The following is a 17198-nucleotide window of genomic DNA, read 5'->3' as shown; positions in this document are numbered from 1 at the left end:
GATTGGAGCAGGAATGTCAATGAAACTGTGAATGTGCTATCTGGTCCACATAGATAACAATGCCAATTGCCAAGAAGTAGGGGTTTAGATTTGTTCCTCAGTACCTTAGAGGGATCTACACTGATCCACATACACCTGTTCTCCTGGTCATCCTTATTCTGGGCAAGATTCAGAAATCAAAGCAACAATATCATTGTTCCTTAGCCTTGGGCTCTAATCAGCTCAGTTAACTGACCACAGATGCTCAGGTCAGATGAAACTTCACATGAGAAACCAATTTATTTGAACAGTAAGTTGTTAAATTTTAAGGTAATTGCTGTCAGTGTCAATTAGAAATGAAACAGGAAACTGTAGTCCATTATTCTACCCCAGGAGTCAAGAATGACTCAAATCATGCAATCTGGGGTGCCAGGCTCATGGATTAATTCCATTCAACAAATGAAAACACCTGACTTTAAGCTTAATAAGGCAGAGACAATGTCTCATCTAAACTTTGTAGCTCTTCCAGACACAGATAGCAAAGAGCTTCCTACATGTATTTTTCTGGACTTATTTTTGTCTAGCATAGTTGTAGGGAATATCTATTGATCGGTCTGTTTCATGATGCTACAATTATATATGTATTTTAACTTTAACTTCTATACATGTTCTTCCTTCTCCCATAGAATGTAAACAGGAGAACAGGGAATATTTAGTTTTTGCCTTTATGTTCCCATTTCCTAGCAGACAACCTGGTACATAGATAAAGGCTTATTGAATTTAATTGAACAAATATTTACGTAGGGCTTACTTGAAGCTTCATTAGGCTTTATCGCTGAGGCTATAAAATTTGTACTACCCACAACAACCTTCTCTCGTAGATGCCGCTATTTATTTTGTGAACACTGCCAAAAGCACACAGAAATAGCAGTTCTAACCACAAAGGTCTCATTTTAGTACCTAGAAAAAAACACAATAACTTAAAAAACTTCCTCCTGGCACTAATAGGTATTGTTCTTTTCCTAAAATGATTTAGTTTATTTCAAGCTAGAAAGTATGCCACTCAATGCTGAGGCTCTCCAAGGAGATAACTGAAGAAGCTAGATTGAGCTAGATAGGAGAATTTAACACTACATTTCTACTTTTACACAATTTCTTTGCTCTTGTTGAAGTTCATTTTCACCCATTATAACCATCCTTTAGCATCCAATTCTTCAGCTTGGGTGTGCTAATGATTTGGCTCAACTAACTTGCACAACAGCTCTATCAGCTGTAAAGTGATTCTATCAGGAATAAGCTTGGGGGAAAGAATGTACCTAAGGCAGGAAGTTAGAAGAGAGTCATCTCCTTCTATCTTAGTGAAAAGATATTTCCATGGGCAGAAAAGAGAATAAAAGCAGATTACTTGTTAATGGATATATATATATATATATATATGCATATATATATATATATAACATGTTGATGAGTTACATATATATAAATATATACATGTGTATATATATATGTAATGGGTAATAGGAAATGGATTTCAAACAACCAGATTTGGTGTTTTTTTTTTCCCTCCCACCCTTGGTAGTCCCTCTAACAATTCTTCCCTAATTCCTCAATGTTCAATTTAAGCTTGTTTCCTATTAGTTTAATATTTGAGGGTAGAAACACAATTCACACAGACAGAGGAGTCAGGGAGATTAGCCAAGGCATATATTAATTCTTCCATTCTGCTTTCCATTGGATATTAGTCAGAGAAAGCTTTTCCTCAGTCTGGGTGAGGTGTTGGTGATATCACTGTTAAGATAGATTATCCCTCCTAAGGATCCTAAATAGGGAAATCAGTAGCATTTCATTGTACCCTCTATGACTGCAGTTTTCTGTCTTGGCATGCCTGAGGTAGAATGGAAATGTTGGATCCCTTAATTCTTTGAGGAGACACAAGTCTTTACAGGATTATCCGACTCAGTAACTTTCAAAGACGTTATCTATCCCCTATAAAGAATGGCAAGAATTCATGAAGCTAACCTGACTGGATATCACGCTTTTCTGCCAGGGACCAGCACACATAACAACTCAACAACATCCCTTAAGGTGGAGGAACATAATAGGATTTTAAAAAATTGACCCAGTTTCAAATAAAATAAATGAACTGAGACTTCAATAAAATTAACCCAGAGCCCAGAATTCATCATGTCTAGCAGGTTGTTGCTGTCTTTGGTGGAGGATGGATTCCTTCTGGCTTCAGAGCAGTTTGGATTTTCTGAAGCCCTGTCGATTTTTTTGCCATTGAGGCCGGATGGTTTGAGGGCCAGCACATGTGTAGCAGCACTGAGCCCTTAGAGTGATGATAGAGCATTTGCCCATAGTTTTCAGTGTCTGGCAGAAACTCGGTGATAGCTTGTCCTTGACACAAGGTAGATCTGTGAGAGAGTAAAATAAAAAAAATGATTTTTAGGTGAATACTATATTGAATAACTATACTGCTATTGATTTGGCTTCTTTACATTTCTAAAAAATTTTGTCATGGAAGTTCATGAAATGTATCTACCATAGCTAAGATATGATGGTAGGCATTATTACTAATAAGATCTCAGTGTTCCTACCTCCATGATGTTTATGCTTTATGTGAGAGAGAGAGTGTTATATATTAAAACCACAATGCAAAGCAGTATATCTTGAGTGACCTGGATTACTGCCATTAGCTTTGTCATTAACTATCTGTGTGCCCCTGAGCAAATCATTTCACTTGTTTCCTCATTTGTAAAATAAAGGGGTTGGTCTAGAAATTTGAGGCCCCTTCCCTGTTAGAAATTTTTGGAATCTAAACAAGGAGTAAGACAGTAAATGCTTTGAAATGAAACCTGGCTCTTCCCTGATGATACTCACCTCCCTGACTGCCCTTTCCAATACTAGCTGTACTTTCTTCAATCATTTACTTTGGCTGAAATGAAAGAGTGGAATACTTCTTGCTCCCCATAGCCACTTCTAGATCCTCCTCCTACCTTTGTTGCTCAGTAACCTCTCCTTCTTTGAGGTACATATTACTCATATCTACCACCCAATTGAAATCTTGGTAGCTGTTGTCTGTGTACCTCCCCTTCCTTCCTCAACAATTTTGGAACTTGGCTCACAATTTTTCTCTCCTCAACTCTTGCCCTCATACTTAAGAGATCTTAAAATATATAATGACTCCTCTTCAAACACCCTAAACACTCAGTTCCTCAGTGTACTCACTTCGTATAACCTACTCCTCTGTTCCACCTTAACCACACACAAAGATGGTCATACTCTTGATCCACAAATATACCACCTCATTTTCAAGAATTCCAAAATCTCCTTATCTGACTAATCTATTGAGTTTATGCTTTTCCTTTTGCCTTACCAAGTTTTATTTTTTGTCCATATACTACATTTAACCCTTCAGTCTCCTCTAGATCATCTCTTTTCAACTAGTCATTCTCTCTTATTTTGCCCATTTTGTGAACCAGTTTAATTCTATACTGTCTTCTTGAGTCTCTGGACCCCTGATTATAATGGTGATTATGACCTACCAAACCTCAGCTTTGGATGACTCCTACTACTTGTCTCTTTCACTCCTAAGATGCTAAACAAAGATGGAGAAAATCAAGTCCATTTTGATTGGATTCACCACAAATTTACATTACACAATTTCAAGTGGGACCTCTCTGCTGCTAGGAATCCTTCCACACCTTTTCTAACACTCGATCCTATTCTCTACAGTGCTTCTTTTAAACCCTTTAATCTTCCTTCAAACCTCCTATGGCTTCCCCTCATCCCACTTTCTTAGTTGAGAACCTTGCCTCATATTTTATGGAAAAAATTGAGGCCATTCACTATGAGCTCCATTTTCTCCCTTTTCTCTTTTTCATTTCATTGAGATGCCTTCTGCCATTATCTCCTTTGCCCCTGTGTCACCTAGAGAGGTGGCCTTACACCTTATCAAAGCTAACCCTCTATCTGCACATCCTGTCTTCTTCAACAGACTTCTTCCTCTGTAAATTGAGAATTAGACTAGAGGGTCCTTAAGGTCTCCTTTAACTCTAAATCCTTTGACCTCTTGAAGCCTAGAGAGATGTAATGTTCATAGGTAAGAGACTTTCCTTTAATAAAAGAAAGTTCTTTTAGATTTTGCTGGGATAATTTCCAGAGCCCAGGTTATCATTTTGTTATTGTCATTTTTTCTTTGTGCAGAACAAAGTCTACTGGGCTCCTGAAGAAAATCACTCTCAAAAAACCAAGCCAATATCCAGGAGCATCTTGTAAATAGACCAGTTAGTTAAATGGGAAAACTAAAGTAGTGTGCTCTTCAAAAAGTCTCAGACAGATTTTTTTGAAAAGGCATTAAACTCAAAAATGTCTCATCTCTACAAAAAACTCATCATTTCAATCACTTTGGCCTCTTTCCATTACAATGTTTCCTCTCTTGAGCTGCCAGAATCCCATTGTCTATGTGCCTGAAAAGTGTGTTTCCAGTGCACTGAGAAGGAGATAAAGGACAATGCCTCTCATACCCAGAGCTGAGTCCTTCAATTGCAGGGTCCTTTTTTCAGAAGGATTTCTTTTCAAGGACAATAAAAATCAATTTTTATTTAAAACGAAATGTATAGATCCATCTCCGACAAGAGGAAGTCTTCCTAAAAGGTCAAAAGGCATAGTGGGGGGGATGGTGGAATACAGACTTCAAAGAGAAAAAGCGTTGATTTCTACCTGTGACACTAGCTGCAGTACTTTGGATAATTCCCTTAATATCTGAGTATCAGTTTCCTTGTCAAATATCTAAAGGGTTTGTTTTGAGTTTCAACAGGAGATAAATTCTTCCATAAAGATCCCTCAAATGTCAATGATCATCATGATTTCTAACTTTTGTCTGACATGCTTCACATTCCCTCCCTCTGATAGCAAGGTGATGGACATAATGAGAAATATTTTTTTATAGAGCCAGTGGAGGAATTCATTATGCTTAACTCTGTATGTTATTTGTTACAGAATTTTGTTTTTTTTCTCTTTATAATAGGAAAAGGGTTAGGAATAAAGTAGGAAAAAAGAGAAATAAAGAAAAAGGAATAATCAAAACATCTTTTTTTCTTTTACATTTAGAGAAAAGACTAGAAGGAATATCAGAAAGAAGCACAGACAAGCAGGATAGCTTTCAAAGCTACAGACAGCTTCTTATATCAATCAAAAAATATGAGAGAGCTGAAGTTTAATCAATGATTTTCTTTTTCTCTACTATTAGGCATATGGAAATAACCATCTTCTTTGATGCTTGTTAAGTTCAATATAAAAAAATACATTAAAACAACAAAACCAAAAGGGATGATATTAAAACAATGTATATTGAATATATCAGTGCTTTGTCTTGATTTTGTTGGCCGTCTAATAAAGAAGACTTGTGTATGCCTCTCCTAAAAAGTGATCATGTGGTAGTGAAAAGAGTACTAGATTTGGAGTAAAAAAAACTAGGATTGAATCCTGCTTTTGCTATTTCTTGGTTGTATGTCCTTGGGTAAGTCAATTTACTCTAAAACAAGTGTATTAAATAAATTATCTCCAAGATCTCTTCTAATTCTAAAATTCCATCCCTCTATTTTGTTGAAAATCCTTTGCAACTATTTTTTTTGCCAGACTACTCTCCACAAAATAGTATAATATTATCTGGAACATTATCAATTTAGTAAATATTAGGAAACATTGAATTGTAATTACTTCGGTCTGACATCCTGCCAAGGGCTAAATAGAACAACTTCAGACTTCCCCTTTAGAAACCTGTCAATGTTGGGACAACATCCTGTGACATCATGACAATTCCAGGATGCTAAAGGAATCACTCACCATAAGGCTTTTGTGATTACCTAGCTGCATAATGCCACCATATATATATATATATTTATATATGCAAATGGATGTATTGGTGGAGTTGGTACATAAGAAAGTAGAGAGAAGAAAGGATCAGGGTTTGACTCCAGATTCACTCCCTCCTTAAAGCCTTCCATTTCTATTTCTACATTCACTTTGTTCACTTATCATTGGAACCACAAAATTTAGTGCCTTATGGAATACTTCTTTTTATTGTTTTCTATATATTTTATGCTTTTTAAAATCTCTTTCAAAGGAGAGAGTCTGCTTTAGGCAAAAATAGTTTTTCTTTCATACCCATTTCTAACTCCCCTTTAATTCAAGGTGCTGCTTTTTGAGTACGCCAACCCAGATTTGTATTCATTTAGCTGCCAACCTATTTATAAGGGTGGTGATATCTTGAAATATTATCTAACCAGAAAATATTTTCATTCTGGTAGGAATCTCTTGAAGATAGGCAAATATTCAGGTCCTTGAGGAATGAAACTCTCATAGTCAAATGTTCTAATGTATGACAAGAAATGTTACCTAAGTTACTGGGAGAAGTCACCATTTGACAAAAATTGCTGGAAAAAGTTGAACAGCAGTCTGGCAGAAATTAAGTTTAGACTACCACCTCATACTGTACATCAAGATAAGTTTCAGATACATAATCTAGATATAAAGGATCATATCATAAACAAATTAGAGGAGCAAGGAAGAGATTACCTTTTGGATCTATGTATAGAGTGTAATGGAAGATAATGTAGTGGATAATGTTTGTTTTAAATTCCGGGAAGTGCTATTTGGAAGTGTCTAGCAGACTCCGTATGGACACATGGGGGCTTTGAGACTACATTACCCATGATTCCAAGGAGTCTTAGGGTGCTGGGACGTCAAAGGTCCCCACGCAGGGAGCAGTTTAAATTCAGAGGAGGGGCCTAAAGAAGGCCTCTTGATCTTCCTGAAGGGCTGACTGGCAGGTGGAGAGGATGGGCTCCGGCGGTAAACATAAAAGATAGGCATGGTCATATATATTTTACCAACATGGCCATGGCTTTAATTAAAATACTAATTTCTATTATTATATCAGTCTTTATCATTTTTAATCTTAACAATAATAAAATGCTGATAGTATATGTGAGTCACCAGGGGCCTGGAAGCCTGTAACTAAACTAGCAGGAGATTTGGAGCTATCAGTGATGAGCAGCCTCAGCTGTGGTGCCCAGTCAATCTCCACTGCTAGCTGCAGGCTCCTTTAAGGTGTTGAGTGGGTGGCAACCTCCCTGCTGAAGTAACTGCCTTTCTATTGGGTGAAAGCAGAATGCAGCAGGAAATGGGGCTCAACTTCCTGGTTACAATGGAGGCTTAGCTTCCACTTCACAGTAACCTCAACTTCTTAATATTCTTTCCTCTCCTCAGTCTCTTTAGCCTTGGTGATGTTGAAGGAATTACAGGAACTCACAGATTTAGGCTAAGGGATTTATTTTAAACTGGAAAGGGAAAACTGAGGTAAGAGGGTTCAAGGTTTTGTGAAGCTGTTGCTAAGGGCAACCGGCAAGTGTTGGCAATGGACCTAGAAGGCAAGGTCAGGCTGAGGGAACCAGCCCTCAGCCAGAGATGACTTGACACTGGCCTGATATTATTTGATCCACCAACTAAACAGATGAAGTTGTTCAGTTGTTTTAGGGATGTCCCTGACCACTAGGCTACTCTAATTCCTGCCCACATTCCACAACCCACCTCCCTTCAATCCCGGGGTCCCCAAGGGGAAGTCAGGGGTAGCTGGGTATCTGGGTGAGGTCAAGGAAATCAGAACCCATGGTTGTGTTTGCAGGGCTTTATATAGTCACAGCCCAACTGTCACCACCCTGGATGGCACCTGCCAGGCCAAAGTTCCATTCTGCTAACTGACAGGATTGCCTAGGTTAATATTGCAAATGCAAGAAATCTTGCATTACAAGAGATAAGCAATCATGACTAAACTAGTGACAGGGCCATACAAGATAAAATAGAAAATTATGATTATATACTTAAATTTTTTTCAGAAATATATCTAATATAGTAACAATTAGAAGAAAAGCAGATAATTGGGGAACATTTTTGCAGTCTTTGAGGTCTCATTTGCAAGATATATAAGGAACTTCATATTTTCTAGACTAAGAGCTGTTTCCCAATTGATAATCAAAGGATATGAACAGGTAGTTTTCAAAGAAATAAATCCAAATTATCAACAATCATATACAAATACTCAGTTATTAATAGCTAGAGAAATGCAAATTAAAGCAACCTTGAGGTTTTGTCTCACAAATTCACACTGATTAGACTGGCAAAAATGACCAAAAAAAAAGATAATGATGAATGGAAGGACTATGAGGAAAACAGATACACTAGAGCACAGGTGGTAGAGCTATGAATAGTTCCAGCTATTCTGGAGAGCAATTTGAAACTATGTCTCCAAATTTGCTAAATTCTGTGTATCTTTTGACCCAACTATATCACTCTCCTACACTTTCAAAGAAATCATACTAAGAATTACAACCTTTTGTATAATAGCCACAAATTAGAAACTAAGAGGGGTAGTCTCTTCTTGGGTAATGACTAAAGAAATTATGGTATATTCATATAATGGAATATGATTTTGCCCTAACAAATGATGAAATGGTGTGATAATTAGATTAAATATACCCTTCCCATCTTTTAATCACCAAAGGTGAAAACATCTCCATTTAACTCACAAGTTGGGTGGTCTGTAACCCATATGCCCTAGAATGAGTAACAAATCAGAATTTACTAACTAAATTTCAGAAATTTAAAGGGACAAGCCACCAACCTCCTCATCAAAGAAATGTTTGAGACATAATCTAGGGAGTTAAACTGAAAGGAAAAAGTATGACATCATGGAGAAGAAAGAAAATTGGGGACTCAGAAAATCTGGGTAGGAGCCCCAGATCTTATACTCACTGGCTATGTATCTATAGACAATTTATAACCTTATAAAGGCTCAGTTTCTTCATCTATAAAATGGAGTCAGCTAACATTTATGCCATTTTACAGTTTCTAAAGCCCTTTTTACATACAATATCTTATTTAATCTTGACAATAGCTCTAAGAGGGCAAATACTACAGGGATTGCTATCTCTATTTTATACATTGGGAAACGAGGCTTGGGTTATATGATTTGTTCTTGGTCACAGAACTGGAAAGTATGATTAAAATAGTGGGATTAAACTTGAGCCTTCCTGATTCCAAATCCAGAGCTCTGCCAATTATGCCATGCTGCCATCTTGTGATAATCAGAATTTCCAGGCTTTGAATCCTTGCTTCAGCTATAGTCTTACCCTGAACTTCCTCCCTCAATCCCTGGTGCCTTCTTAATCTTAATCTTCCTGTACTTTTCTCACAGTAGACTCACTCGAATACTCTGTCCCTCTTCTCCCATTGTGAAGTTTCTCCTAAAGCTTCCATTTTAGGGAAGGGTTCAGTCCCCTCCTGGCTATACTTCTGACTTTCTTGATTTCAGCATCATGCCCTTGGGTGGGTACCTTCATCCCCCATTTCTATAACTAACCACCCACCTTTTCAACTCCCTTTTTGTATTAAGCCCTTAAAGGACAGGTCCTGTGTTTCTTTTTTCTTATATTTCTATCCCTAGGACTTAGCACAGAACCTGGCACATAGTCATTGCTTAATAAACGCTTATTATCTCCTCTATAATAGTACAGATGTTTCCATCACACTATTATAGAGAGTATCAAATGAGAAAATATACACAGAATGCTATTTACATGCAAACACTTTCAAAAACCTCTCCAAGCAAGCTACAAGGCTCCATAAGGAAAGGAATTATCTTTTATTTCTTATTCTTTTAAATCTGTTTCCACTGTCTAGCATAGTTCTGTATCTCCCTTTCCTTCTATCACTCTCTTTTCCTGTTGTTCCAAACTTGTGAATTCAAAGGATTAGAAATTTTGGAGCTGCAAGAGCCTAGAGGTCATCAAGTTGAAACTCTTCATTTTGAAATGAGGAAACTGAGACATGGATTGTTTAAATGACTTGGCTATGATCACATAACTATTAAGTGTCTGGGATGGACTTTGAATTTAGACCTTTCTGACTCCCAGTCCAATGCTCCATTCATTCTACCATACTGCTGTCTTCATTGATATAGGGAAATTTTTGTATGAAATCTTTCTTTAGATTGTTTTCCTACAGATTATAGTCTTAGACTTTTGTTGCCTAATAAACTAAGAAGTAAAGTTATTTGCTGTCCTTCACACAACTAAGATTGAACTCACATCTTCCTGACTTTACCATGAACTCTCAATTGACTAAACAAGGTAGCCTCTCTACATTCTAATAAAATAGAAAGAAGGCACTTAATAAGAATTTATTGGTTGAATAATTATGAATAAGAGTTGTATGGAAGGGAATTTTTTTTGCCTTCAGCCTATACAGTAGAAACCAAATTTACAAATTGAACAAGTATTTAAATTTTCTCTTTTGTTTATTTCCATGGATTGTTAAAAGCTGAAAAATTGCCCAGTGTTGATTGTAGGCATTATAGGTTCCTATAACATGCTATTTACCAGTCTATGAATTTCTTCAAAGAACAAGAGATTATTCTCTAAAAGCGATATTATTATAGAGGAAAGTCTTCATCTTAAGATTGGTTTCAGGCAGATATTCCAAGGGCTTTTGGAGGAGGAGAAAGATGTTAGGTGGCAAGGCAGGGCCCTAATTTCCTAGAGCTTTAAAAGGTTGATGAATGTATCATTAGGCAAGGCTAATCTTGACACTATGGAAGCAGTCCCTTGCTGGTTGCCTGGCTACTGGGTTATAGCTCTATGGTACAAAGCAAAGAGGATGCTGGCCAATTGCTTAGTCAAATGGATAAACATCTACAGGGAAAACAGGACAATTTGATCCCAAACTGGATTTCTTGCTCAGAATTGTTCAGGTGTTTATTTGGCATGAAAATACACCTTACTATGCTCTGGGAGGTTTTTGTTTTTGCCTTGTAATCTATAAGGTTTATAAGTAGTTTCTCTGATATTAGAGAAGCTCAAGGCAAATATAAATACATATCTGATTTTAAAATCAATATCACATATATGAAATATAAGGTAGAATCGGCTGTGTGTGTGTGTGTGTGTGTGTGTGTGTGTGTGTGTGTGTGTGTGAAATTTAGGTAGGGCCATGGATAAGCAACTCAGTTTGGGTACCATTGTGTTAAATTTAATAAACACTTTAGAATCTATTCATATAAGTCTCCAACTCTGTCCTGTTTTGTTCTTTGTGTATTGAAATGCTCATGTTTATTGATGTTTATTAAGTTCATTAAATATTTAAATATACATCTATAGGTATGTGCATATATGAATATATACATATATCATGTGTATATGATAAATTTAATAAATTTAAAATCCATTCACATTAAGTGTGCAAATGTAGTTAAACTGAAACTCCTCCAAAAGCTCATGGAATATCTGCCAGAAGCAGAAAATTTCTCACAGGCCTTGCAATAAGCCCCCTATATCTCCTCTAGAATTCTTGGTCCTACTAGATCTTCCTCACTAATTCCTAGGGAGCTAGGTGGTGCAGAAGATAATTCTGGGCTTAGACTCAGGAAGACTTTAATGAGTTCTTCAAGGTGAGTTCACCTCCCACCTTAGACACTTCCTATTTGTGTGTCTTTGGAGAGAGAGAGAGAGAGAGAGAGAGAGAGAGAGAGAGAGAGAGAGAGAGAGAGAGAGAGAGAGAGAGAGAGAAGGATAAAGTGGAAGAGGGAGAGAAAGAGAGAGAGAGAGGGAGAGTAACAACATTAGAGTAGTTAAGTAGGAGCTATATTTTCTACCCCCAGAGCAACTTTTTAGCACATAGCTGTAATTAGGTATAGTCTTCAATAAAAGCATGGACTAGGCCTATAAAATTTCAGGAAGAAAAAGCTGAACAGAGGACTAAATGGAGTTGCAAAAATATGTCTCCACCTACTCAGAGGTTGATAGCTCTGACACATTTCCTATTGAATGAATGGTACACATAAAGCTATATAACACAAAAGAGAAATAAAGTACAGAAGGGAGCTATAAGCAAGGCTTTCAAGGAGGTATAGTTGAATCTTATTAATCCAAATTGCTTGCTACAGATGAAAGAAAATTCAAATATGGTAAGTTTTTAAGGTTTTTGTTTGAATTATGAATTGGTATTGTGATCCTCAAAAAAAAGGTGGGGGGAATAAGAGCATAAATGATATGTACAAGTCCAGTCATACAGAGCTAGTTATTTGTGAAAAATTTGTTCATAACTCTTCAGGAAATCCATTAACCTACCTGTGTTTTTCCTGCATTCTTGCTCATTGCACTTCTGTGATTCCAGAGGTTTGGGGGTATGCTCACACAGGCTGTGGTCTTCTGTTTTGTTTCTCTCTGAGTTGACACATTGGACAGATCTTTGCTGAATGCCACCACCACAGGAAACAGTACACTGAAAGAGATAAAGAGCTTAGCTGAGATTCAAGGAAAGACATAATTATGGAATCCTCCATACCAGAGTGATTAGAGTATGTATAAAACACCAACACTATAACTGTGGAGTAAAGTAAACATACAAAACAGTACTCATCATCTGGCCCCTCCTAAATGCTTTCCCTCTTTGAACTTCCTTATTATTTAATAGTGATAGGGCACCGCCATTTTTCCAATCACCAAAATTAAAAACCTGGGTGTCATCTTCTATTCTTCACTCTCCTTCATTCCACATATGCAATAAATTGCCATGTTTTATTGTTTTTTTCCTCAACAAAATTTCTGGCATCTGCCCCCTTCTTTGCCTCAAGATTCTCCCTATGATGATGTGGAGCACAAGTCTGACCTTGTTACTCCAGTGCCCCCAAATATATAGTAAATCCCTTTGCCTCTGTGAGAAAATACATGGCAGCCATGTTGAAGTCAAGAGTGATGGACAGTTACCTGCTTAGAATGCAGAATGGATTGAGCTTGGCATGAGCCAAGGCAGTTAGGCTTGGGTATAAAAGGAACAGATCTGAACCCATCTGGGTCTCAGTTGGAGATATTTGGGTGAAGGTGGATAGGATTTAGGTATAGCTTATATTCTCTTTACTCAGCAACCAGCTTTAGCTATCAGACTGATACAACTGTGATCCATCAATCTCTGTTTCTTTATTCAGAATCACCAAGAAGATCAGCAAAGATAACTATCATTCAGCAGGGTCAACCCTGAATCAGGGCTGAGGCCTGTCAACCAGCCAAGATCCTTGATCAACAATATTCAAGTGAAGATTTGACAACAATTTATCCATCTGGATTTATTTAGGATTCCCAGTTCCCACTTTCCACCAATTACCCAGTTCCCCTTTCTCTAAACTCGTCAACTATTAGAAATCCCTTTCCTGAGAGTCTCAAAGATATAGTGGGGCTTCAGTTGACTAAGTGTCAACTTAGGAAAGGGGTTTACTTCAGTGTTCCTTCAATTTCTTGAGATCAAATTCGCAGTCAGAAAAGGTCAAACTAATTTGTTAATCTTTATAGATCAAATAATCAGATCTTTAGTGAATCAAGCAAAGGGATATAGCCATCAGCATCAAACTTACAGGGCTTCAGTTGGACAAGGGTTAGCTGAGTTGCACTATCAGGTGATTCCTAGCTCAGGCTGTTAGCTCTGGGTTACTGTTAGCCATTTGGGGATCAGAGCAAGCAGATTCTACATATTCTCCTTTTAACATCAGCTGCATTGGGTTTGACCTTTTGGGTTCATTACCATATCTAGGTGTCCCATTAGGACTCAATACTCCCAATTAACTCAGTCTCCAGATTGACATAACACTCTGGGGTAAAAACATAAACTCGTTTTGGAATTTTTGGCTCTGAATGTTTTGGCTCCAACCTATGCTTCCAGGCTCTGCACCAGCCAAACTGGTGTCCTCGCTACCTCTCATACATGATATTCCTTTCTATTTGTCTGCCTTTTCACAGGCTGCCTCCCCATTCTTCTCTTGAATATACATTGTCCTCACTTTGGCCTTTACAATCCCCTCAGTTTCCTTTAACATGAAGTTTTTATGATACTGCTTCCCTCAAATTAGCTTGTTTTTATGTATTTATTTAATTTATGTTCTTTCTCTACACACATATATACATGGTATTTTCTTTAATGAAGTATAAGTTCATTGAGAACAAGAATTTTCATGTATTTGTATTTGTATCCTCAGTATGATGTCTGGTACATAGTAGAGGTTTAAAACTAATTGTTGGACAGTTGACTGATTCTTTTCCTTTTATCTTATTCTGAAATGTTTTTCAATTAGAGAAAGTCCTTGGGGATGTTGTAGAGGGAATTTATGCCACAGGCAGGAGGGATGAGGCTTATGATTTCTAAGGCTCCTTCCAGTCTTCAAGTCCCATGTCTCCATGTTTGCCTGAATGTTTTTTGAGTTATCTCTGCTGACAGTTTCTATATTATCGCTCACCCTCTTCTCTCCCCTTCTTTTCCTTTCTCTTCACATTCTTCTTCCTCCTGCTTCCTCTTTCTCTTTCCCCTTCTTTTCTCAATCTAGTTCACTCCAAGTTCATGTCTCTATTCACTACAATATACCAGACTTGGAGTCAAAGAGATTCTGGTTCAAATTCTACCTCAAATACTTACTGTGTGACCTTGGGCAAGTCCCTTAACCTTATGAACTTTGATTTTCTCATGTATAAAATAATAATTGATACATAGTCATAAAGTTTGCAAAGTCATTTGTATATGATCATAATTAGAATCTACCTGAAAGGATTCTTGTGAATGTGTGTATGGGGGGGAGGGAGTTGGTATCTGACCAATTGAGTCTCTTCCAATTGTTACAGTTACAGAAAGTAAAGGGAAGTAACAAGTGCTTATATAATTTTTTTTCAGGAAGGATTTCCACCCCCTTGACTAAAGGATTATTACCCATAACCCCTGAGGGTGTGCCCATAAAAGGCAGAACTTACAAGTTCTCCAGCGGGTCCAGGCCCTGTTAGTCAAGGTCCAGAGATGCTTTATGGATTATGACCCTTGAACTCAAGTACTTAATGCATTTGATTTAAATTTTTAATTTAGTTTAATTTTTTCCAGTTAAAAAATCCATGTTTCTCTTTCTCCAACTTCCCTCTTTACATGAGAAAAAAAGGAAAAGCAAAACAAAATCCACAATACAAAGATGGAAAAGCAAAAAATGTCTCATTCTGCATCTTGAGCCCATCATCTTTCTATCAAGAGGTGGATAAGACACTTTATCATCAGCCCTTTGGAATTATGGATGCTCCCTACATGTAGATTGCTTAATAATTTTTGAATTGCTTGTCCTGAAAGCACTTTGCAAGCCTTAGAGTACTAAATAAAAGTGATCTATTAGTATAATTATCTACAAAGTATGGAGGGTTCAGTCTAAAGGTGGAAAGAGTAACTACACAGATAAAACTACAGATTGTTAAATTAGCAAAGCATTACTATGTATTATTTTGCTTTTAAATAACAATGAGTATATTAGCCTGGTTTTCTCCACAAATCTTAAAATAAGGACCATGTCGGATGCATGACTAATCTCCCACAGGACTGACCAAGTAAGAGGAAGGTAAATATTTGGTGAACAGCTGCTAATTGATTGATTTTTTCCCCTAGTTTTTCTTCCTCCAAGGAGAACTTTTATTCCCTAGGACATGAAAGCACAAGACTATAGGGACTATGCTTTCTTTAACAGGACTAGAAACCTGGATTCTAGTCTCCCTAATTAACTGTGGAACCTTGAGAAAACAGTATCTCTTTATTTTTCTTCCACATTAACACTTTTCAACTTTATAGGATTAGCTTTAAATGCTCTGAGCTTCATTGACTTTAAAAAATGAAATACCACGTCTATAACAATAAATGAATAAAAGAAACTTGATAATCCAACCAGAGATAGGGGAAGATCAAAATATAGGACCTTTGGCTCCTAGTGAGAAAGAGTAGGCTGTGTAAAGAAGTCTGTTTTTCTAAACATCCCTTTTTGCTGAGTGTACTAGAAGCCAGAAATGCTCTATTTCTTTCTACTACTATCAATAATATATAATCATCATCATCATCATCATCATCATCACCAACCTTATCTGAGTAAAAATTACAGACTTTAACTCCCTTAAGCAAGTAGAGAAAATTTAAATGAAAAAGAGTAGGTTCTTAGGGAATTACAAGGAGACTTGAAGATCTTTGTCTTTAGCTCTTAAGAGCCAATGGCTGGGGGTGGGAGGGGATGGGGACAACTAGGTGGTTCAGGAGATTGAAAGCCAGGTCTAGAGATGGACTGAAGTTTTGTATATCTCAATAAAAATCTGGAGCAGATGATCTATCTATCTATCTATCTATCTATCTATCTATCTATCTATCTATCTATATCTACTTATCTATCCATCTATCTATCCATCCATCTATTCATCTATCTGTCTGTCCCTCTGTCATCTATCTATATCTATATCTGTAGAATACATACATATTTGTATATGCACATATATGTATTATATGTAGGGTACATCTCAGAAGAGGAGTGAATGCTGGGTGATAATGGCAGAAAGAAAGCATGGAAGTGATACTGAAAAAAGGAGGTGTACTCTTAGTCCAGGATCTCAGGGAGAATGAGAAAAAGGAGTTGATGCTCCTTTCTTCCCATTACACTTTGGACCCCTCCTTTGTACTGAATTGACTCTCCTTTATGTCTTTGAGTCTTTTTTTTAAACCCTTATTTTCTGTCTTAGAATCAATACTGTGTTTTGGTTTCAAGGCAGAAGAGTAGTAAAGACTGGGTAACACAGCTGGGAATCTGAGGCCAGATTTGAACCCAGATATTCTCAAATCCAGGCCTGGCTCTCTATCCACTGTACTCCTAGCTTTCCTGCTAGTGTCTTGTCCTTGTGTTTATTTTGTGCTTTGTATTTACATAGGTATGTGCAGTCTCCTTCAGTAGAATGTAACAAGGATTCTTTCATTCTCTGTTATGTATTTGGTAAGTAAAAAGTGTTGAATAAATGTTTATCAATTGATTGACTGTTTGGTTATAAACAAAAATATAAATGTAGATTGCTGTTAGAAAAAAAAAAGGAATGTAATTAGTCTTACCAAATTCCATGTCCCTTTTACCCAGTGGGAACAAGACTGCTCATTACAATGTCTGGTAGAGTTAGGTTTTGCCTGTCCATCACAACGACCTTTTGGGCAATGCACCAGCCTCTCCTGAGTGCCACCTCCACAGGACCTGGAACACTGGAGAGTATAAAGTAGTACAAAGAGAATTAGAAGAGAAGTCACCAGGAGAGAACTCTGGGGCATAAAAATTATATTTCATACTAATT

At 37.1% G+C, this 17198-nt stretch overlaps 1 protein-coding gene across 1 annotated transcript in view; it reads right to left on the bottom strand.

Moving 5' to 3' along the window:
• Positions 1 to 2214: 2214 nt before the first annotated feature.
• The window catches only part of ADAMTS12 (ADAM metallopeptidase with thrombospondin type 1 motif 12), a 561778-nt gene continuing 546794 nt past the window's right edge, over positions 2215 to 17198 (bottom strand). The window contains exons 22-24 of the mRNA XM_044681474.1: positions 16966 to 17109; positions 12165 to 12318; positions 2215 to 2393 (exon numbers count right to left, since the gene is read on the bottom strand). Of these exons, the coding sequence (XP_044537409.1) occupies positions 2215 to 2393; positions 12165 to 12318; positions 16966 to 17109 (477 nt within the window). The remainder of the gene's footprint in view (positions 2394 to 12164; positions 12319 to 16965; positions 17110 to 17198) is intronic.

The sequence above is a fragment of the Gracilinanus agilis genome, chromosome 1 (assembly GCF_016433145.1).
Source record: "Gracilinanus agilis isolate LMUSP501 chromosome 1, AgileGrace, whole genome shotgun sequence".
NCBI lineage: Eukaryota > Metazoa > Chordata > Mammalia > Didelphimorphia > Didelphidae > Gracilinanus > Gracilinanus agilis.
Note: the sequence above shows the minus strand (reverse complement) of the source record. Positions and strands in the feature narration are given on the sequence as shown.